Source organism: Notolepis coatsorum (genome assembly GCF_963971535.1).
Source record: "Notolepis coatsorum genome assembly, chromosome: 18".
Lineage (NCBI taxonomy): Eukaryota > Metazoa > Chordata > Actinopteri > Aulopiformes > Paralepididae > Notolepis > Notolepis coatsorum.
This window is the reverse complement of record NC_140182.1, coordinates 19,962,176-19,985,519: the sequence shown is the minus strand read 5'-3', so window position 1 is coordinate 19,985,519 and position 23,344 is coordinate 19,962,176. Positions and strand designations below refer to the sequence as shown.

Sequence of the window (23,344 nt, the reverse complement as noted above, 5' to 3'; positions counted from 1 at the left end):
ATTGGATATAACGTTAGTAACTATTAGTAACTATAACGCTTATATTCACGGCGCTATAAAATGAGAACGTATTGATGAAAAAATTATTTCTTTAATCCATTTTGAAGGGACGGTTTATGGTCCCAATTGACAATGAGAATGGACAGATAGCAATACTATAAAGTATAGATTTAGCTCAACAAACAGCCCCACGTCTGTGTACATTTGCCGGTCCTCTAGAGATTTATTAGACACATCCCAATGGCCCCGAATGTGTTAACAAAGCTTTTTCCCCCTGACGACAACGAGACGAGACGTCACGTTAATGGAGATCATGTGACACTAATGTGACTAAATAATTCATGCAATGTCGTTGACTAAAAACGACGACACAAAATGTAGTTTACAAAATTAAATCTTGCCGAAATCTCTCTTCATTTTAAGACGAGACAAAATAATTATAACTTTTAGAATAATTCATGGTATTATTAGTGCAGCATAACCCTTCAGTATGGATGACTCTCCAGTATGAAGAACCCTCCAGTAGTCCAGTATGGAGAACCCTTCAGTATGGAGAACCCTCCAGTATGGAGAACCCTTCAGTATGGAGAACTCTTAAGTATGGAGAACCCTCCAGTATGGAGAACCCTTCAGTATGGAGAACCCTACAGTATGGAGAACCCTACAGTATGGAGAACCCTTCAGTATGGAGAACTCTCCACACGAACAGAGGCGTAATGGATAGGGCAAGCCGAGGGTGGAGTGGGTGGAATGAGATCGAACCTTTGTGTCCTTCTTCTACTATGAAATGGCTACCAGCATCCCAACAGTGTGTGTGTGTGTCCTACCTGCGCTGGGGGTTGTACATAAAGAGCAGGTTAAGCAGTCGTAGTCCAGCGTCAGACAGCCAGGTGAACTTGTTCTTTAAATTGTTGTACGGCTGCTTCCTCAGACTGTACTGGCCAACCAGCGGGAGGCGCAAGAAGCCCTGAAAAAACACACATATTTTTTTACAAATGATCTAACAGCCCGATCTCGCTTAAAATATATAAAAGTATTAATCGACCACAAGAAAAAGGGTACATAATGTACGTTATGTTATAGCCATATTATTTACGTATTGTATAAAAAATGCAACATGTCATGTATTAAGTACATATATTTTAATTAATCTCAAATTAAAGCATTAATTTTGACAGCCCTAAGGGCTGTCAAAATGAATGCTTTAATTTGAGATTAATTAAAATTATTGAAGCATTAAAATAAATGTATCTAGAAGATTAATCTATGGAGTGAAAAATCTTCAACGTTCTGAACTTTCAGCAGTATATTTGCTTGTTCAGAGGTCTAGCTGAGTCAATGTTGATGGTTTTGTTGAACATTTGTATTTCACAGGAGAGAAACTGTATTCAAAGAAAGCTATTAGCAGTCTTTGAATCTAAATATACTTTCTTTGTGTTGATTTTACATTAATTCCATGATTTTACTCAAGTAAATATCTGTTACAAGCTTCGGTCTTAAGTAGAATTCTTTTTATCTAGATTAATTACAGAAAATTGTGAGATGAATTAGTTAATTTTTTTTAATCTATTGACAGCACTAATATATATATTATTTACATTTTCAGTTATCTTATAGGATAATCACCATTATGTAGACAGTGAACCAGTATGAATCATAGTAGTGTAGTGAAATATATTACTAAAGTATAAGTACTCAGTTACTTCAGTAATATTTAAAAAGTAGTAGTAAGAGTACTTATCTAGAAAAATACAAGTAAAAATAGGAGTAGCAGCCCAAAGAAAATGCCGTAATTCCTCTAATAGTAACCGGTATTCAATTAAAAACGGGTCTCTATTAATGACCGGGTGCGCTGTTGAGCTAAGCAATTATAAGCCAGCCTCCTAATACAAGCCGGGTTTCATGTATATTAGAGGAATTACGGTATTTCCCTCAACGGATTTACCATAGGCAATATATTTTGTTATTGTTGTTATATCATATGCTGGCCTGGCTGTGCAGTAAATACCATATAATGGTATGGTGTTAATGTTTACCAAGAGAGCAAGCCTACCTCAGAATTGTATAAAACGAAGTTATTATTATTATTATTATACCAGTATTGTGATTGCACTATTTTACTTTATTTTACTTTTTTTGACCACCTGTAATTGCACTGTTTACTACCGTATTTCATACAGTACTTGGTTTCAATAAATGAACCCAGTACATTTTACTGGGTTCAAACTGACACAAAATGTTGATTTATTCATTATGATCCGTTTGAAAATTTGAAATATAGGCCTCTCTCTTATACATGCCTCCTCCTAATACAAGCCTGGTATCCGCTACAGTTGAAACAAATACAAGCCGGGGTTACTATTAGAGGAATTACGGTATAAGAAAAACTCCTCAATTACAATTGTAAAGTAAAACAAATAAAATAGATCTCTTCTAACCTACTGCAGACTGAATTATGAGTCTTCATTTATTCTATTATCCTTCAATATACAGTACATCCTTAGATTATCTCAAACACAGATCACCATGTTAATGGAATGTCCTGGGATTACAACATTTTATACAATGTTTTAAATTAGAATAAATTATTATTCTAGATTCATACATTTTTAAATAAACCTCTAAATATGTACTGGTATTTCTGCTCCGTTTCTACCGTTTCTATAGTTTTTTTGTTGCTCCTTGCACTTTAAAAGGGTGCACTTCATACTGTAGCTTTGGGAGAGGAATGTGAAATAACTGACCTATCGCAAGCCCTCTTTTCCTGATCCTCCAATCACAACTGTTGCTTCGTTTGTCGAGAAAAGAGGGCTTGAGAATAGGTCAGTTATTTCACATTCCTCTCCTTCTATGTAGTTGTAATTGTGAACCAACTCATGGTTGAACCACTACCTGGGAGGCTGCGGTAGTTAAGAAGTGAATGCTTACAGGCCAGATGTTCTCGTTGGGAGTGCCCAGTAGCTGAACGATCATGTCCACCTGTTGGATCTCAGAGCCCCCCGGCAACAGAGGCTTATGGGCCAGCAGCTCAGCCACGATGCAGCCCACCGCCCTGGGTAGAAACATCAGGGTCACATCAGTGTGGTCCTGTGTAGCTCAGAGTGCTTGGTGCTCTGAGCTCCATGGGACTAATACAGCCAGGGCTTCCGTTCCCACTGGGGCCACACAAAAATGCATGCAGTTGTTTCATTGTAAAGTGCTTTGAGTCATGTTAGTACTAGTAAAAAGCAGCTATTCATTCATTACTATGATCAACTGTCAAGGGTGGGCTATTAACACAAAACATATTCATTTTAATGCATGTACATTAAATATGAATACATCTTCAGAATGTATTGTACACACATTATGCATGCATCTTCAGCATGTACACACATTATGAATACATTGTGCAAGTTCTATTGAAGCCTCACAGAATGTTTGGAATGCCCATTTGTCCTCCATGTTGGAAGAAACAACGGTTACTATATGCAAAACAACAGTTATGTGTTGATATACTGTGTACGAGAAATATATCAACAGAAATTAGGGGTGTGACGGTACACAAAAACCACGGTACGGTACGTACCTCGGTTTTGAAGTCACAGTTCGGTACGGGTTTTCGGTACAGTGGGGGAAAGTTTGGCTTTCCATGTTCCACTCAGGGGTGATGTAGTGTGCAGTAACCAACTGTACTTGTAGGGCTGTCAACGAATATTCTATATTGAAATTAATAATAGACTTAAAAAAATAAAAATACAAATTATATTAGATTGTGAAAAAAACAGCCCCCGGTGGGCGGTCGTTAGTGGTTAACCGTATACCGTTGTATTCGTTCGGTACACTACACAGCCTTTCGGTACGGTACACACTGAAACTGTTTGGTTCGGTACAGATACTCGTACCTTTACACCCCTAACAGAAATGTATTAATTTAGTGTCTTATTACTGGAACTCGTAAACAAAGTCGCAGTGGAACGGCAATATGGCGCTTTCCCAGTGTTTTAAAGAAATTAGGCATTTTCTTTCAAAAGTGGTTACCAATGGTGACAGGTAGCCATTTTGGAAGAAAAATTAACTACTGTACATAAACATTCCATGTAAGGCCTCAATTCTTCTTATTTCCAAGAGTGTCTACCATGCGCTTTGGCAGGTAACATGGAGATTCTGAAGTTCTATTTTAACCCTTTCACTGCCACACAACAGCAGGTTAACCCTTTCACTGAGACAATACACATAAAAACTCTTTCACTGCCACACAACAGCAGGTTAACCCTTTCACTGCCACACTACAGAAGGTTACCCCTTTACTATCACACTACCGACGGTTAATAGTAAAGGGGTAACCTTCTGTAGTGTGGCAGTGAAAGGGTTAAAACAAACCCAGTTAGTAGAATAGTGACGGTGCTGGTGAGTTCTGACATGTCCTCACAGAGGAGTTACTCAATATATCAACACAATCAACACTTCACTTTATGATGATTTGTATCGTTATGCTGTGCAGCCTCACCACATATCTAAGGCTGTGGTCTGAGTCTTCGTCCCTAAGAGGAGCTCTGGAGCTCTGTACCTAGAGAGAGAGAGAGATAGAGACAGAGATAGATAGAAATGAACAGTGAAATGAATGGGTGAGAGAGAGACACACAACATATCAACATACACAACACACACCATGAACATGGACCACCACACACACAGCCATGTTTCCATGCGACATTCCATAGACTTGTATTCATTCACCAAATCTTTACTGTAACCTTAACCATTAACCATAGCAACTACATCTAAGCTAAGCCTAAAGCCTAAGCCTAAAATAGCTCCTTCACCTTATGGAGACCTGGCCAATGTCCCCACAATGACATGTTTTGTTTTCATCACTTGTAGGGACATTTGGCCCCCTCAATGGTAGAAAAACAAAGACACACACACACACACATGCAGAGAGCAGGGTAGGACATCATCGGGAGCCTGGAGCAAATGCCCCTGAAACTTCAGACAATGCATAGAGATTATGATGCCCCTGTAAAAAACTAATTTAAAGACTATAATTGTTACCAAGAGACTATCATAATTGTGTCTCTTTATTATAAAGGGTTTTGATTATGTTGCCTCATTAATGATGGTATTGATCAAATGGGTGCTACAGACCCTGGAGTTTGGGTGAGAGTTCTGAAACATTGAAACAGTCTCTTTACGTTCGTCACCAACGCCGGAGACGCTGGATTCACCTGTTCGAATCCAGCTCCCGGCGTGTCACCAGCTTGGCTGACCGTTCACACTAATACAATTGGCTGTATTAGAGGGTGGGAGAAGCTGGCGGGGTGGGTCCGGGTCGTTGTAAACAGCGACTCCTACAGTTCGGTCGGGGCGCCTGCTCAGCGCGGATAGGATCTAAGGGGGGTAGTGTGATCCTTCCACACGTTACACCCTCTCAGTGAGAGTCCACGCTGCCAGGTGAAAAGAAGCGGTTGATTGGCTAGACGTGTGTCGGAGGAAGCACGTGATAGCCTCCACTCTCCCAGACCGACTGTGGGGGGTAAGTGCGCAGCGACCAGGAAGGGGATTGGGAATTGGCATAACGACTAACATTGGGATGGGAGAAAATCGGAGGAAAAAGGAGGGGGAAAAAGATAATTAAAAAAAAAAAAAAAAAAAAAAAAAAAAAAAACAGTCTCTTTACACATCAAGCACTTATGACAGTCACCCCTGAGGTTCTAGGCTGCAGGGTCATGCTACACACATGGGCCAAACACACACAAAACAAACACATCCATAAGCATATTATGTAGAAAGGTGCACGTAAACACACACACACACACAGGGCTGGGTAATACATCGATATATATGGAATATCGTCCAACTATGTTATCGTACTATTTATACAGTGGATCATGATTCGTGACACACCATTTTGTTTCCTAAATCAATATTGAAATGCAAACACTGAGTCAGATTTCTCACAAAATTATTCCCGAAATATTTGACCCCCCCCCCCGCCCCCCCCCCCCATGTCGCCCAGCCGTAGACATTACAAACACATCGCTCACCACAGAGTGACCACGCAGGGGGTCATAGGCTGCAGGGGGATGCCGTACATTCTGGCCAAGCCAAAGTCAGCTGTGGAAAGAGGAGGTACAGCTCATGTTATTCCTCTGGTCTCTTAAGACAGTCCAAAGGTATTAGGGGAAACAAACAACTCTCTCCAAAATCCCAAAACTAGAGTGATAAAAATGGATTTGTGATGTAATTAGGTATATTAGTCCAAAGCTGCTTCATAGACAATGAATTGGGAGACATGGTAAAGATGACACTGAGCATCCAGGAGAATGTTCTGAGTATATAGGTTAATGTTCTGTTTAAGAACTGACATCACTATATAATAAAGCTCATTTGGGTATAGAAACTCAAATAGACATTCTGTGGGTCCACAAAATAACTCTGTGGGTCCACAAGATAACATATTAGAATTCTTAATTTGGTTGGTGTTCCCCTTTAACCCGCTTAACTAAACTGTCTCAGCATGGGGGCCAAATTAAAGGTCCCATATTGTAGAAAGGGAGATTTGCATTTCTTTTTTTATTATAAAGCAGGTCTAGGTGCTACATGACATTTTTTAATAAATAGAAAATTGCAACATTCTTGAATTTGACATATTTTATTTCATGTTGAAAATACATCAATATGAATTTGGAACCAAGTATCCTACTGTACATGCAGGTGCAAAGGGACATTTATAGGAAGGAACTCCTTTTATAGGGATATATACTTTTTTTTTTTTAAAGAGACTCACAACTATAACACATTAGAGTAGCATGGTACTCCTAATCCAACAATGTCTTTAAATCAAGGTATGTAGTAGTAACTGATATATTAAGTAATTAGGAGAATAATGGTGGTGATGACTCAGCTTTGTGTGTGTGTGTGTGTGTGTGTGTGTGTGTGTGTGTGTGTGTGTGTGTGTGTGTGTGTGTTACCTATTTTGACACAGCCCTTGTCAGTCATTAGTAGATTGGACACCTTCAGATCCCTGTTACCAAAATATATAGATAAATTAATAAAATAAAATAATAATATATATATAAATAAATAGGAAAAATACTAATGAACAGATTTAGATCATGATCAAATGTAAGCAGTGTTTGTTGACATCCTCTTACCCAAAAGCAAACCAGTGATAGTTGGTGCATGTTACAGACCCCCTAACCAGAACAACTTTTATGAAATACTTGAAGAAGTATGCTCTAAATGTTCAGATTTGATCAACTCAGAAGTAATCATCACTGGTGATTTTAACTCAGACACTTAAAACAGGACAGTCAGATTTTCTAGGCACTTGATCATTTCTGTCACGCTTTTGATTTTGTACAGCTAATTAAAGAGCCCACTGGGGTCTGTGAAACATCTGAAACCGTCATTGATCTCATGATAGTATCAGACCAGATGAGGATTTCTAAAAGTGGAGTGGTTAACTACCAAGTTAGTGACCATTGTCTTGTTTTTTGCACAAGGAAGATCCCTAGAAATGTTTTTAATTGTCATAACTCCATCAAGATCAGACCCCTCAAAAGATACTCCAAGGAGATTTTTATAGATAATCTTAATGAAGCAGACTGGGCCACTGTTTTGCAATGCGCTGAGGTAGACAACGCCTGGGGGCTTTTTAAAACCATGTTCTTGGATTCTGTAAATAAACTGGCACCAGAGAAAATAGTCAGGATTAAACAAAGAACTGAACTATGGATTAATGATGTCATTTTAAATTCCATAAAGGAGAGAAATGCTAGTTTACATTTTTTTTATGAAGACGAAGGAAGAGCAGCATTGGATTAAATTTAAGAAAGAGAAATAAAGTGAGTAAATTAATTGATGATGCTAAAAAGACCTTTTTTAATGACAAGATTATGGAGAACAAAAACAACCCAAGCTAAATGTGGAAAACCCTGAAACTGTTGGGATACAGTAACAGATGAAACACCAAAACTAGTAACTAGCCTGAAGATCGATGGGAAAACAACATCTGAAAAAATTTAAGTAGCAAACAGCCTGAATGACTATTTTACAACAGTGGCCAAAAACCTAGTCGCTAAATTGCCCATTCAGACAGACCGATATGGAATAGCCCATATCCAGGATCACTATGCAAAAAAGGGGGTACAGACAAATGCCTTTTCCTTTAAAAAAGTGACAGAGGAGACGGTGCTTAAAAAGCTTCTGGAGCTCAACCCTACTAAAGCTACAGGAGTAGACAACATGCCCGCTAGGTTCCTTAGGGATGCAGCTCAGGTTATTTCCCCCAGTATAACGCATATTGTGAATCTTTCCATTGAATCGGGAACGTTTCCAAGTGAGCTTAAGCTGGCCAGAGTAATATACCACTTTAAAAAAAAGGCAGCAAGCAGGACCATGGTAATTACCGGCCTGTGTCCATCTTATGTGTCATGTCCAAGGTCATAGAAAAGATTATATATGAACAAATTGATCAATATATTACATCCCATAACTTGCTATATGAATTTCAATCAGAGTTTAGAAAGTCCCACTCCACAGACACCTGTCTTCTGTTTCTAACAGATCACATTAAGAAAGAGATAGACGGAGGAAATCTCTGTGGCATGGTGATGTTAGACCTACAAAAGGCATTTGACACGGTCCTCTTAGGGAAGTTAACTCATTCCTCGCCAAAGACGAGTTGACTCATTATAGCCCGCCAATCGAATACTGCCAACAACGAGTATACTCGTTATTGGATCGTTATTTCTTTCATTCGCTATTTCCATTCATAAACATGCAGGCAGCTGTGTGTTATCACTGGGGATGGGTCTGAGATCGTCCAAGAAAGAAAGTCCAATACCGCCGCCTAATGCCTTGCGGCCGCTATTGCACTCCATTTGAAACAATGTGTCTTTGTGTCTGGGCCGAGCTGCGGCGTGCGTGCGGGGTCTAAATACTCGGGCAGGACAAGCGGTTATAACGGGTGTATCGACGAGGGTCACCCCCCCCCCCCCCCCCGTTCATGTTCAATGCTGGATTACGTTGGAAACACACTCGCGATCAGTACTTGGAATGGCGATCAGATAATTGGATTATTCTTTTTGCAGTACATCATAGACATATAGGTAAGGCTATATGTTATCAATCTTGCGTTGATCCGATAATTCTTTCCCCGCGATCGGAGCGTGTGTCTGTGGTGTGTGTGTGTCTGTGTGGTGTGTTACGTTGGTTGCGATCAAAGCACGGAGGTGCGGCTCCCCCCCCCCCCCCCCCGCTTTCATGCATCCATGATGAAACAATACCGATAATTTAGCGTTGATTTCAGATTGATTATTGATCCAGGCGAGGAATGACACGATTTATAGTGAAATGCAGTAAAGCGCTGTTTGGTGGAGTTTCCTGGGATTACACAGGATCACTCTAAAACTATACTCATATTCACCACGGTATAAAACGGGAATGTATTGATGAAAAGCTATAATATTTAATATAGTTTTAGCACTACAATATTTAATATAGTTTTAGCACTACAAACACCGGCATGTACCCCCATTTCATTACAGCGCTGGCACACACGGCCATATACGCCCACAGCGGCCTCTGGCGTCCAATGAGTTAAGTGATGTTGCTGCGTTTATTTTTCAAGTGTAGCCAAGAGTAAAGACCCTAACTCTATCGAAACAACAGTCAAAGTGTATATTTTCAGCACTATGTTTATTTAGTTTACCAATTATTTTAAGTGTTATTAGCAAAATATGAGCTTATAAAAATCTCTGCACATTGCACCGGAAACCGGATGATTTAGAGATCATTCAGTGTATTTTTCCATCATCTTTTACTATCATTTTTAATATCATTAAACCTATTTTTCATAATACAATCAATTCTTCTTCTTATTTAACTTTGTAACAAAATTCCTTAATTTACACTATATTTGCCAGTATGATTTATAAAAAAGATTATGTTTATAATATAATATATGCTAAGTAATGAAAATGCTTCTACACCGACTGCATAATAACACATTCCATTCACTGAGCATCTGGTATGAGCCTCTCAGACTGACCTGTGTAGGATGAAGTTATGGTGAAGATACTCCAGACCTCTCAGCAGCTGCATGACGATACACTTCACCTGGCATAAGATAACTCTCGTCAAATCAACATCACGTATAAATATATGTATTGTAGTATTGTGCTGTTAGGCAGGGCGAAAAGACCACTCAAGACCAACGTAGTCAAGCCCAAGACAAAAATCAAGACTGGGCCACGTCTGCCTGATCCTCAAGACTTGATAACATTCAGTTTCACTTCATTAATCAGTCAGAAAGTGTTTCCAGTCTGGCTGATTTAAGGTATAACAATTCTGGTCAACTGATGGGTATAAGTAGACTCTGCCTAGAAACAGACACTGATTGGCCCGATTGAAGTTCTAACTATATAAAGCACTAATCATGGTAGCATGACCAGACCCTGAATCACAAAATAATGTAAAAGTAGGAACTAGCAGCTAGTCATTCAGGGGTTGAATCCAGGCAAGGGTCAAGCCAAAGACCAGCGCAATAATAATTAATTAATAATTCCAGACCCTTGCCAAAATTGTCTTTAATTATCTTTTTTACCAGAATGTAAAACAACAAAATAGCAATAGAAACACTTCATGCTGGGATTTTAAATATGTGACAAAATATGTCGAGATCCAATACAAGACCAAGATTTGCATAATGCAGACAAAAGACTGGATTGGAGTACTTTTTTTTTTATTTTATATTATCCTACTACTACTACTACTACTAATTATTACCATTCTTGTATTCATTGTTGTTTCTTAATTGTGCACTGTTGAGTCTGAGCTCGAAACACAAAAATGGCATTACCTGCAATGTCCCTGTATTGTTGTGTATTTGACAATAAATAACTTGAACTTGAACATCGGTCCTACCTGGGCTTCTGAAAAGGGAGTCTGCATGTTCTCCAGCAGACTGGCCAAGTCCTGCTCACAGTAACTCATAACCAGAAACAAACTGTACAGACACACAGACAGACAAGACATAAGACAGACAAACACCTGTTAAACACTTTTTAAACATTTAAAGCTGTTGAACCTTTTTTAACCGGTTGTTCTCTTACATCGTTAGAATGTTTACTTCTCAAAATTATACCTCAGAAGAGAGACTGTACACCTGAAAGAGGTTATAATAGGATTTACCCATTAGTAGTATATCACTGTAAACTTAGTTGTGAGGAGGACACATTCTAATGCAAGCAAAACAATGAACTAATTAACAAACACATGCTAAAAACAGTAGCCCCAATCTGCGTTTTGTCCAATTTGCCAATTACCCGATAAAATATGAACATGGACACATGCAAAGCATCCTCAAATAAGTTGATCTGGTCTTACACAAAGTGCCATGACTGTAATCTGCCACTAGGGGCAGAGTGGCAAACCGTGAGTGAACATGTGAGTCAAATATGTGAGTGAGTTAGTGACATTGTCACTTCTGGGGTGCTTCACATCTATAAAAAAAAAAAAAAAAGTAAGCTGCCTTGAATGAAAATGCTGTGTGTACGAGTGTATGTGTGTGCGCGAGTGTAAGTGTGTGTGTGTGTGCGAGTGTATGTGTGTGTGTGCGCGAGTGTAAGTGTGTGTGCGCACACACGTGTGTGTGTGTCTTTGTGTGTGCGTGTGTGTGTGTGTGTGTGTGCGCACACACGTGTGTATATGTGTGTGTGTGTGTGCAGTGTGTGTGTCCTACCTCTCCAGCTGATGTCCCACCACCACCTCCTTCAGCTCCACTATGTTGGGATGCCTCAGTCTCAGCAGCAGGGTGATCTCCCGGAGACTGCTGATAGGGACCCCTGACGCACACACAGATATGCATCAGAGACTACGCCATGTTCAGACTGCAGGCAAAAGTGGCTCAAATCTAAAAAAAAATCTGCTCATATTGTGACTGGTGTTTTTTCACAACAGTGTGAACAGCACAAATCACCTGGAGTCTGATCTTTTCAATTCTTCAGAATTATTTCAGTCTGAACACAGTCATATCGGAATTCATGCAACATTTAAACCACTCGAGATTAGCATTCTTCACAATTCTGCGCTGACGGGAGTCACTCGGTCAATACAGACATGGAAGACGGCTGTGATGGAGGTGTTTACCTTATAACTATTTGGGGTGATACTTCTGTACAAGCTAAACTTGAGGGGATGTATCATAACCGGTCTGTGTTTGAAAGCATATTGAAAGAAGAAATAGCACTCATTCACCTCTTCCTCGCCCCCATTATCATCTGCTCGCAAATTAGCTGGCCTCCACTGCATCAACTTAAACCATAAACGGTGACTTCAGCGTCCTCCATTTTTTTAATAATGTGAACAGCCAAACCAAAATAAATAAGAAATGAGCACTAAGGCTTGTAGTGTTAAAGTGTTATAGCCTTAATGTACCTTTAATATCCTCATACAGATCATTTGTCTTGCATCACATGTAGAAAATAAATGAAAAAGAAATACATTAAAGGTGCTATAGATACAATTGTATGTAGAGTAAAGTTTTTTAGTATATCCATAGAGCTTTCAGAAAAGTGCAGAATAAAAGTATTGCAAAAAAAAAGTATTGATTAACACAGGTTCACGTTCACGAGAATTCTCATTTCTGTGGCCCAGCGGTTGAGTGCCGGAAACAAAGATTCTCGTTTCTGTTTAGTTTTTTTTCTATATTAATATCCTATTTCATGTCACAGAGCTGTATTTTGGCTGGAAAAGGCATATTGGGACTCCGAAGGTGCAGTACCGGCCAGATCCTGGTAGTGGCGCTGTCTCGAGAATGCAGTAACCCCTGTTGCAGACCTGGTGTCACACTGACAACGCTCTGGGCGGACTTTTCTGTTGGCCTGAAGCGATGGCTTCACCAGATCGCATGGAATACTTTTTGGGACACCGGATTCATTATAGATGTATAGCGTTATGGCGTGTGCCAAATGGACTTATGATCTACCAGATGGCGGTCAAATAATTGGAAAGTTCTTTTTGGAATCCAACCGGCCAAAGGTAAGAGCAATTTGACGTCAATTTCAGCTTGATCGTGCAAGGATTTCATAGCCATACCCCAGTTCAGTGTATGTTGTGGTAATAACGAATGCCGTTATTGGCAATCAATTAATCACAAACGACAACCCCCCCCCCCCCCCCCCCGGCCCCGCCCCCCTTTCACGCATTCATGATGGAACATAATACCGATCATATGCATTTGGATTTTTAACTGTAGCGTGTGTAGGGACGAAACGCCAATGGATTTAACGTTATTAGCATTGCGCCTTATAAATAGCCTCACAGGAATGATCCCAGATCATTCCAATATAACACTCATATTCACCACGGTATAAAACTGGAACATATCAATGGAAAAAATATTTCTTTATGGCATATTGAACGCAAGGTTCATACTGTCAATTGACAATGATATTGGATCCATAGCTATAATATAAAATATAGGTTTAGCTCTACAAACAAGGTGACCGATTACATGGGGTTAATGGGTGGCATGAGCCTATGCACTTCCCGGAAGTGGCGTGGCACCCAATGTGTTAATGAATGCATAATTTAAAAAAGAATTGCGGGTACAAAATGAATGTTGTTGTTTACATGTTGCAGGCATGTATCCCCTTCCTACTTCCCATTTCCATGTGGAATGCACCCGATTAGATCAATGACATGTTGGTGCTCTATTGGGGCATCTAGTGGCTGAATGTTAACTATAGCACCTTTAAAAGACAAATGTCTCAATTTCCATATAACACTATCATTGCACTAGCTTAGAAATGTAGCCCACTAGAGTCAGTAAGTAACAGCTAATCAATAATCGAACCATTGGCGGGATATCGGTTAACATCTCCCGCCTCGACTACTGCAACGCACTGCTTGCTGGCCTCCCGGCCACTGCCACCAAGCCTCTTCAACTAATTCAGAACGCAGCGGCCCGCCTGATCTCAAACCTACCGAAGTCGGCCCATGTCACCCCACTTCTTAGGGACCTGCACTGGCTCCCCATTGCTGCACGAATCCGCTTCAAGGCCCTCGACCTAGCATACCGTGCGGCAAAGGGAACCGCTCCCGCCTACCTCCGGTCAATGGTCTCTAACTACACACCCTCAAGACCCCTACGCTCTGCATCTTCTGGCCGCCTCAGACCTACTCCTATCCAAGCTCCGGGAGGGTCATCAAAGAGAAGTCGCCTATTCTCAGTCCTTGCCCCACAATGGTGGAATGAACTACCCACCCCAGTTAGGACAGCCGAATCACGTCCAATCTTTCGCCGTCGACTAAAGACGCACTTCTTCAACCATTATCTGAATTAAAAAAATAAAATAAAAAATCTAACCCTAACTAACCGTACTGTCATGCACTTGTCCTAATAAACTAACCTACACTGTAGCACTCAACACTTTGATGAACATGGTTGCTCAGCTGATAGAGTTGTGCCCTTCCTGATGGCTTGTCGTACAGAACATGTAAGTCGCTTTGGATAAAAGCGTCAGCTTGTTCTAACTAGGATTATGTACTTACCATCTTTCTCTTTGTCCATCCGGACCTTCTTCAAGGCTACGATCTCATTTGACTTGGTGTCTCTGGCTCTGTCTGTAGGAGACAAAAGACACAAGTGGTTTCCAGTACTCAACAGATGTGATTACAAAATGATAAAATACAGAGAATAAAGATATCAGAGTAAAAGTAAAGAACAAGATCAAATGTGAATAAAAAAAAGTAACTTACACACAATGCCATAGGTTCCTTCTCCGATTCTGTTGAATTTCTCAAACTCTTTGACACTTCGACAGCTTCCAAGCTGAAATACAAGGAGGATGAAAAGAAAAAGCCTTGTTACAAATACAAAAACCTGTCAATCAGTGTTTCCCATGGCCTATCCCATTTCCTATAGACTTTGTTTTGCTTGTGATATGATTTAAACTATCTCATGATCTTAGAATTATAAATTGTTACCGTGATGCTAAATCCTAAAGATTGCCAAGATTAGCCAAGCAGAAAAGACACACAATATACAAGCTTTGTTACATGAAGGTCGGTAATTACAATCTGGAATCTTATCAATTGAATTGCCTAGAGGATTATCGTGATGAATTGAGAATAGATTTTAAAATCGAAAGATTGCGAGATTCCAAAAGATTCCCCACCACTAATGTGCTCAAGTCATTATGCACAAAACTCTTTCTGCTCCGGTCACACCGTGTCCCTTGCTCACCCCAGGCCTCACCAAAATTGATAACATTTTATTTATTACCTTTTTTCAACTGCAAAGTAAAACTTTGTCAACATGTTTTATCTAATAAAATAAAGTTCAGTCTGTTCATCTCACTTCAATAATTTTTATTGCAGAACATGGTATTTTCTCAAGCAGACAGATGTAAAGACTGTAATCTGTGTTGCATGTACCTGACAAACTGAACTGTTTGTATTAGTCATATTCCAACTTAACTGAATGCACGTGTGTGTGTGTGTGTGTGTGTGTGTGTGTGGACTACTGTACTATTACAGGTATTGAAATGAACAATGCAACTTCCTTATACAAAAATAAATATGAATAATTAAATATCGATACTTGGCGTCCCTGTATCGATACAGTATCGCCACGCAAAGTATCGCGATACTACTACGTATCGATTTCCCCCCCCACCCCTAATATCTTGTATGTCATAAATGTCTGGATGTAACAGTACTGTATATCTGTATGTCGTCACTTGTTGTGTATGTCATAAATGTCATGATGAATTGAAAATGGGGGACCCTGATGTAAACAAGACGAAAGTCTTTCTCTGGTCTGCATCCCCATAACAATTGTGTGCATTGAGCCATACTGTATTGTACCCATTCTGCAATCTGTTAATAAAGTTTTCAATCAATCAATCAAAACATGTCGCTTCATGCATCAGGCTTACAACAGTGAACAGTGTGTCTTGAGTTCCTAGTGTGACATGACATCACTCAACTACGGAATCCAAGAGGCTCAAACTAAAAACCAATACATCACAGTGTCTGTTGTAATGACTATGCTGCCACCGAAAATGCCAGTTTGGATTTCTGTACTTTTCACTACATGTTTTATTACTTCATAAACTATCCCATCAGTCGTTAAAATAAGAATTGCAAATATCCATAAGAATCTACAAGATATCATTAACACTAACAATGTATATTTTTTTATATCATGATGATTGTGAAATCTTCTGGGAGCCTTTTGACTAAATCAATTTATTTTCTCTTTCTCTACAGAAACAAAGACTGAGGCAACTGAGACTGAGATTTGATGCTCGCTCTCTCACATTAATCCCCCTCTCTCTCACACACACACACACACACAGTATTACTCTGACAATAATATAAGAAAGGTGTTTCAATATTGTTATTGTTTTGGTTGTTTTGTTGTTACCCGTTGATCTAATGTTGTTAAAATAAATTATTATTTCAAATAAAAAATGTAATTATTTATTCCCTAATCATTTGAATGGTGTTTTTTATGGCAATAACAACTATAGACGACAGAAGTAAAGAAACGACATTTAGATTTAGAGAGGGGAGATGAGGAAAATGAGCTGCTGCTGATGGGGAGTAAAGATTAGCTGGAAGACTGATCATACAGTATATACCGCCCACACACACAAATACACACTGATTAAGTTATCAAATCATAATAATTGTCTAAATCTCTTGTCGTTTTTTTTTTTGCCTTTATTTTCACAAGTACGTTTGGCTTTCGGACAAGTAAAATATCAAGAAGTTAATGGCAAGCCCTGATTTGGTACTAATTGGTCAGTACTGATATATTGATAAGCTCTTGGACAAACGGTGCTAATATTATAATAATAATAATAATAACTTTATTAAATTAAATTTATATTGACACTTGACCGTCTAATTTCAGAACTGCGAAGGTATTTCCTATTTAGACTAAAATAACTTAGAAAACAATGTAGGCAAGAGAGGAGATAAAGCTGAAAGCAATATGGAAAGGATTATTCTCCCTCTCACTAGGAATAAAATCAGTCAAATAAAGGGTACGAACCGAATGTATCAAAGGTAGCAATAATATAGTGATTGGTGGACACAGCATCGCTATATGTAGGCTACATTGTACTCTAGCTGATTATGGTTTCAAACACTCAGCTACTAACTGGATGAAAAGTTATTTATTCATGAGACAACAATGTGTCCTGTTTAATGGAACTTTATCAAGCTTTAAAACGCTACAATGTGGCATTCCTCAAGGAAGTTGCCTTGGACCATTATTATATTCAATATTTGTGAATGATATGCCACAAAGTTTAAGAAATGCAAGCAGTTCTATTTATGCAGATGACACTACAATATATGCTTCGGCAAGCAATGCCAAAGACCTCAGCAGTCTTCTTCAAAGCGAGTTAATGCAGATTTCTGAATGGGTCACGGTAAATAAGCTGAAACTAAATGCATCCAAAACAAAATGTCTAATTATTTGTTCAAAGCATGCTCAGAGAGAGAATCACAGATTAAATATTTCTTTGCAGGGTGCAGATATTGAGCAAGTTAAGGAGGCCAGATTGCTTGGAGTTATAATAGATGAAACACTCTCTTGGTCAACTCACATTAACAATATTGTAACAAAAATGAGCAGAAGTATTTCAATTATTAGACGGAATGCCTATTTTTTAACAGACACAGCTACCAAGCAAGTCATACAATCACTAGTTTTGTCACATCTGGACTACTGTCCAGCAATCTGGTCAAATGCATCCAAACAAGATTTAAATAAAATACAGCTTACTCAAAATAGAGCTGCAAGACTTGCATTGCATAGCTCAATTAGAAACAGTGTTGAGAAAATGCACAAGGAACTGTCATGGATGAGAGTCAATGAGAGACTAGTGTGTAGTCTTATTTTGTTTATGAGAAATATTTATACTTTGCATAAACCTGTGTGCCTCTTTTTGCAGCTGGTGCTTATTAGTGATGGTCATGGCTATGGCACTAGACAAGCCTTGAAGGGTCGGTTCGCCCTGCCGAGACCCAGAACTGAAGCCTTAAAGAAAACTGTAATGTACAGGGCAATGTCCTACTGGAATAGACTTCCACAATATTTGGTTTCAATTACCAGTAAGGTGGGATTCAAGAGAAGACTACGAGTGGCTGTAATGCAGAAAGAGGTTGATTTTGGTTGGGTCTAATCTGTGTCTAATGAATGGGTTCTTGTGTTGGGTTATGTGTTGTTTTGGAATGTGTTTGTCTAGTGGTTATGAAGAGTATTAGAGTATGAGTGTATGGAATGTTGTGCTGTTTTTGAGCACGTTTTAGTTTGCTCTGAGATGTCTTTGTTGTTTTATTGATATTTGTTGTTTTATTGATATTTGTTATTGTTGTCTTTGTTGTCTTTGTTGTTTTATTGATATTTGTTGTTTTATTGATATTTGTTTTTGTTCTATATTAGAAAATTTGGCATACATATTTGGTTGTATGTCTGATTTTAATTGGTTTAATGTTCTATAATTGTTTGTATATTTTATTGGTGTTTTATTGATATTTGTTTTGTTTTTATGTTGTTAATATTGATTATTCTTGTTTAATTTTATATGTTTGGATCCAGACCCCAGGAAGAATAGTCGCTGCTGAGGCAGTGACTAATGGGGATCTGAAATAAAGAAATAAAAAAAAAAATACTCTTAGCTGTTAATATAATCTGGACTATACCAATTGGCCCCATTAAGTCTTTTCTAAGCAAACAATTTATTTTCATCAATAAGTCATTGTATCAACTTCATTATGAAACATCATTCTTCATCATTAATTGCTGACCTGTGTATTCCAAGGCTCAAAACAAATATGGGCAAATGTTCTTTTAGATTCTGGCCGGAGCCACAAATTGGAATTTGCTACCTTCACAGCTAAAATGCATTAGTAGCAGACACAATTTTAAGAAAAAAGTCAAATCATGGCTCCTCGACAATGTTAAAAACTAGATTTTAAAATGTATGAAAATGTTGTCCGATACATTGTTGTCTGTGGCTACGTTTGTACTGCACTTAAAATTGACATGTCTATGTAGTTTGCCATATTATTTGTAGTCATGTTTTGTATTGCTTATCTGTCTAAGACCAAGGACCACAATGGAAATAAGTCTTGACTTTTTTTGTGTTTCATCTTTGATATTTTCTGGAATCTTGAATTTTTTTAAATGTCAAATAAAAATGTATTAAATGATCTTACACAAGAGCAGTAGATGTCAGGTCAACTGGCTCCCCCTTGTGGTCTATCCTTCACAGTCTATACTTATAGCCAGTGTTCTGGTATAGAGCAGCATTAAGACACACCAGACATTTGTTGACCAGACATTTGTAGAGATGGCTCTTCCCTGATGATGTATACAGGAAACTCAAATAATGGCTATAATAAATAAATAAATAAACAAATAATATAATAACGGCTATAATAAAATAGCTGTTTAATCTTTTCACGTCCTGTCTTTATTTTTTGCACCAAATTATGGAGAGTAGTATCAATAAAAGTATCGGTATATTGATAGAATCCTAACGAACCATCCGAGGCACAGGGAGGGTCCATAGAGTTCCATTATAGGGAGAGACCAGAGTTCTATTATAGGGAGAGACACAGGGAGGGACCATAGAGTTCTATTATAGGGAGAGACAGAGGGAGGGTCCACAGAGTTCTATTATAGGGAGAGACACAGGGAGGGACCATAGTTATATTATAGGATGGGTCCATATAGTTATATTATAGGGAGAGACACAGGGAGGGACCATAGAGTTATATTATAGGGAGAGACACAGGGAGGGGCCATAGAGTTCTATTATAGGGAGAGACACAGGGAGGAACCATATAGAGTTCTATTATAGGGAGAGACACAGGGAGGAACCATAGTTATATTATAGGATGGGTCCATATAGTTATATTATAGGGAGAGACACAGGGAGGGACCATAGAGTTATATTATAGGGAGAGACACAGGGAGGAACCATATAGAGTTATATTATAGGGAGAGACACAGGGAGGGACCATATAGAGTTCTATTATAGGGAGAGACACAGGGAGGAACCATAGTTATATTATAGGATGGGTCCATATAGTTATATTATAGGGAGAGACACAGGGAGGGGCCATAGAGTTATATTATAGGGAGAGACACAGGGAGGAACCATAGAGTTCTATTATAGGGAGAGACACAGGGAGGGACCATAGTTATATTATAGGGAGAGACACAGGGAGGAACCATAGAGTTCTATTATAGGGAGAGACACAGGGAGGGACCATAGAGTTATATTATAGGGAGAGACACAGGGAGGGGCCATAGAGTTATATTATAGGGAGAGACACAGGGAGGGACCATAGAGTTATATTATAGGGAGAGACACAGGGAGGGGCCATAGAGTTATATTATAGGGAGAGACACAGGGAGGGACCATAGTTATATTATAGGGAGAGACACAGGGAGGAACCATAGAGTTCTATTATAGGGAGAGACACAGGGAGGGACCATAGAGTTATATTATAGGGAGAGACACAGGGAGGGGCCATAGAGTTATATTATAGGGAGAGACACAGGGAGGGACCATATAGTTATATTATAGGGAGAGACACAGGGAGGGACCATAGAGTTCTATTATAGGGAGAGACACAGGGAGGGACCATATAGTTATATTATAGGGAGAGACACAGGGAGGGACCATAGAGTTATATTATAGGGAGAGACACAGGGAGGAACCATATAGTTATATTATAGGGAGAGACACAGGGAGGGGCCATATAGAGTTATATTATAGGGAGAGCTGCTCTGACCTCAACAGCAAAGCGCTACAGAGGATCATGTGATTTATGATTTAGTGGATCATATTAAGCGAACTATGTACTGTTGGACTGTAACAATGTACGAATAAATACAAATTAAATTAAATGTGAACAGCCCAGAACATCAGTGGTTGTGAGCCCAGAACATCAGTGGTTGTGAGCCCAGAACATCAGTGGTTGTACATCCAGGATATACAATAATACAATGCAGCAAAGCCCGCAGGATTATTAAGGACCCCAGCCATCCCAACCACAAACTGTTTCAGCCGTTGCCGTCTGGAAAACGGTACCACAGTCTCAAAGCCCGGACTAGCAGACTCCAGGACAGTTATGGTTACAGGCTGGTCTACAGCTCCACCCTGTGGGCGTACATTTTTTATTTTATTTTTTAACTTTCTTGTTACCACTTCATCCAATAGACCTATCTCAAACCCTGCCCTCTTTTCTTGATCCTCCGAGAAAAAGGTAAGCGACAGTTGTGATTGGAGGATCAAGAAAAGGATCAAGAAAAGAGGGCAGGGTTTGAGATGGGTCCGACAGCACCTTGCTTCCTTTTTTTTTTACCTTACTTGTTTTTTCCTGTTGTTACTATATATTTTTATCTACCCTTTCTTTTATATAGCTTCTCTCTCCTTGTACAGTGTCCTTGAGTCTGAGAAAGGCGCTTCTCTCTTCAAATCCAATTTATTATTATTATTATTTATTATTACTGAGCCTGTGCCTGTAATATATATATACCCGTCTCACGTCATGTAAAAGGTGTGGTATGTTTACCTGCGTTCTGCAATACACAGCATTTGAGACACAACCCGACTTGACTCATTTATTATACAGCAGCTACACTTGCAAACAGTTATCCCACCAGGCAGTCAGAACCAACAACAAATAAAACGAATGGCCGGCTACCAGCCTGAGGCTGTGACTGAGGAAAACCAGTGCTATTTTATGAAAACCAGTGCTATTTTATCCCTGTCCCTGTCCCAGCTATTGATTTACATCTAATCTATTACACTGTTGTATTGCTTCTTTTGTACTATGCTCTATACTGGAGGTATATACAGTATATACTGTCAAAGGATAAATACCCTTGAAACTTGAGAGGCACACTAGCATAGCAGTGGTGTAGGTAGGTACATTACATTTACTGTACTCGTAAAGTGCTCTCTTAACATCTAAAAGGATATAATTAATCAATCAATATAATCAATAGGATAGCCTGCTATTCAGAAACTATAGTTTTCCAATTGGCTAACATTACATGGTCCCATCCACCAGCTAAGTGGCCTTCACTTCAAAATACAGTGCATTTGGCACTAACTGAAATTATAGATGATGATGATGATGATGACTTTATTCCAGACTCAAGGTCCATATTACACACATACAAAACAATACAAAAAAAAGAAACAAGGTCAACAACATAGATTAAAATACATAAAGGCATCAATTCCAATGTTTCCACAAACCAGAGGAGTACCTTGTATCGCTTTGTTTGACATCAGTAATGGCACCTATTGTTCTGTATTTTTTACTCTAGTCGACACATACATTTAAACATCAAGTTCCTCAGCAGAGCATGGAAGGTGGGGACATTTTTAGTCACAAACAAATAGCTTGCACTAGTCCATCTTGGGAGCTTAAGGAGGATCCTAAATGCATTATGCTACATGCAGTTTTTTTTTTTTTTTTTTGCTGTGCTATAATTACACCAGAGGTGGGCAGTATAAAACAGAGTACAGTAGGCTCTGAACAGGCTTATTTTCACATTGTCTGTACACATATACAATTAGACTTCAATGTCAATGGGAACGGATCCCATGCAGGCAAAGCATTGCCAATGGCTTGGCACAGGGGGAATACACTGACGCACAGGATACCTGCATACAGTGTCATAGGTTAATCATGGTCATGGGTTAATCGCAGAGACAAATCGCATCTGCGATCCTAAAAGAGACAATGCATGCGTGTGTGTTCCGGTGTGTGTGCTAAACTAACCGCTGTGTGTACCACTAAAACATTGAGTGTCGTTGCATGCCGAATAAAGACCTCTGCAACAGGTCCGGCATTATAGCTTTCCTAAACAAATGGCCAGCCTTCATTTGCCCTCCTGCCCTGCCCAGCGGGGTTATGACACCTGGCAAGTGACCACAACTTGCTGGGTGCTACAATGTGACTTGTAATATAACAAGGGAGACATTAATTACCATAGGCCAGAAAACAAATGCTCGCCAATGTAATAATGACTTCAACAATATTTTGTCAGCGCTAAATTGCAATATTCACTTTATAATTTTGTAAAGGCCAATGTTTATAATCCCAGCACGGTCTGCTGCATGTGAATGTTCCTCAAACGGAGCTCACTTTAACAGTACTGTATTTGCAAATCTGGTATGTCATAAATGTATAGATGTAGCAGTACTGTCTATCTGTATGTCGTGTGTGTCATATGATGAATTGAAAATGGGGGACCCTGATGTAAACAAGACGAAAGTCTTTCTCTGGTCTGCATCCCCTTAACAAT

At 39.1% G+C, this 23,344-nt stretch overlaps 1 protein-coding gene across 1 annotated transcript in view; it reads right to left on the bottom strand.

The window, feature by feature from the left end:
* The window catches only part of cdk10 (cyclin dependent kinase 10), a 30,069-nt gene that overhangs the window by 5,332 nt on the left and 1,393 nt on the right, over positions 1–23,344 (bottom strand). Inside the window, exons 2-11 of the mRNA XM_084334547.1 lie at positions 14,749–14,821; positions 14,542–14,613; positions 11,729–11,831; positions 10,912–10,993; positions 10,037–10,104; positions 6,954–7,006; positions 6,027–6,096; positions 4,490–4,549; positions 2,929–3,052; positions 828–967 (exon numbers count right to left, since the gene is read on the bottom strand). Coding sequence (XP_084190673.1) covers positions 828–967; positions 2,929–3,052; positions 4,490–4,549; positions 6,027–6,096; positions 6,954–7,006; positions 10,037–10,104; positions 10,912–10,993; positions 11,729–11,831; positions 14,542–14,613; positions 14,749–14,821 — 845 coding nt within the window. The remainder of the gene's footprint in view (positions 1–827; positions 968–2,928; positions 3,053–4,489; positions 4,550–6,026; positions 6,097–6,953; positions 7,007–10,036; positions 10,105–10,911; positions 10,994–11,728; positions 11,832–14,541; positions 14,614–14,748; positions 14,822–23,344) is intronic.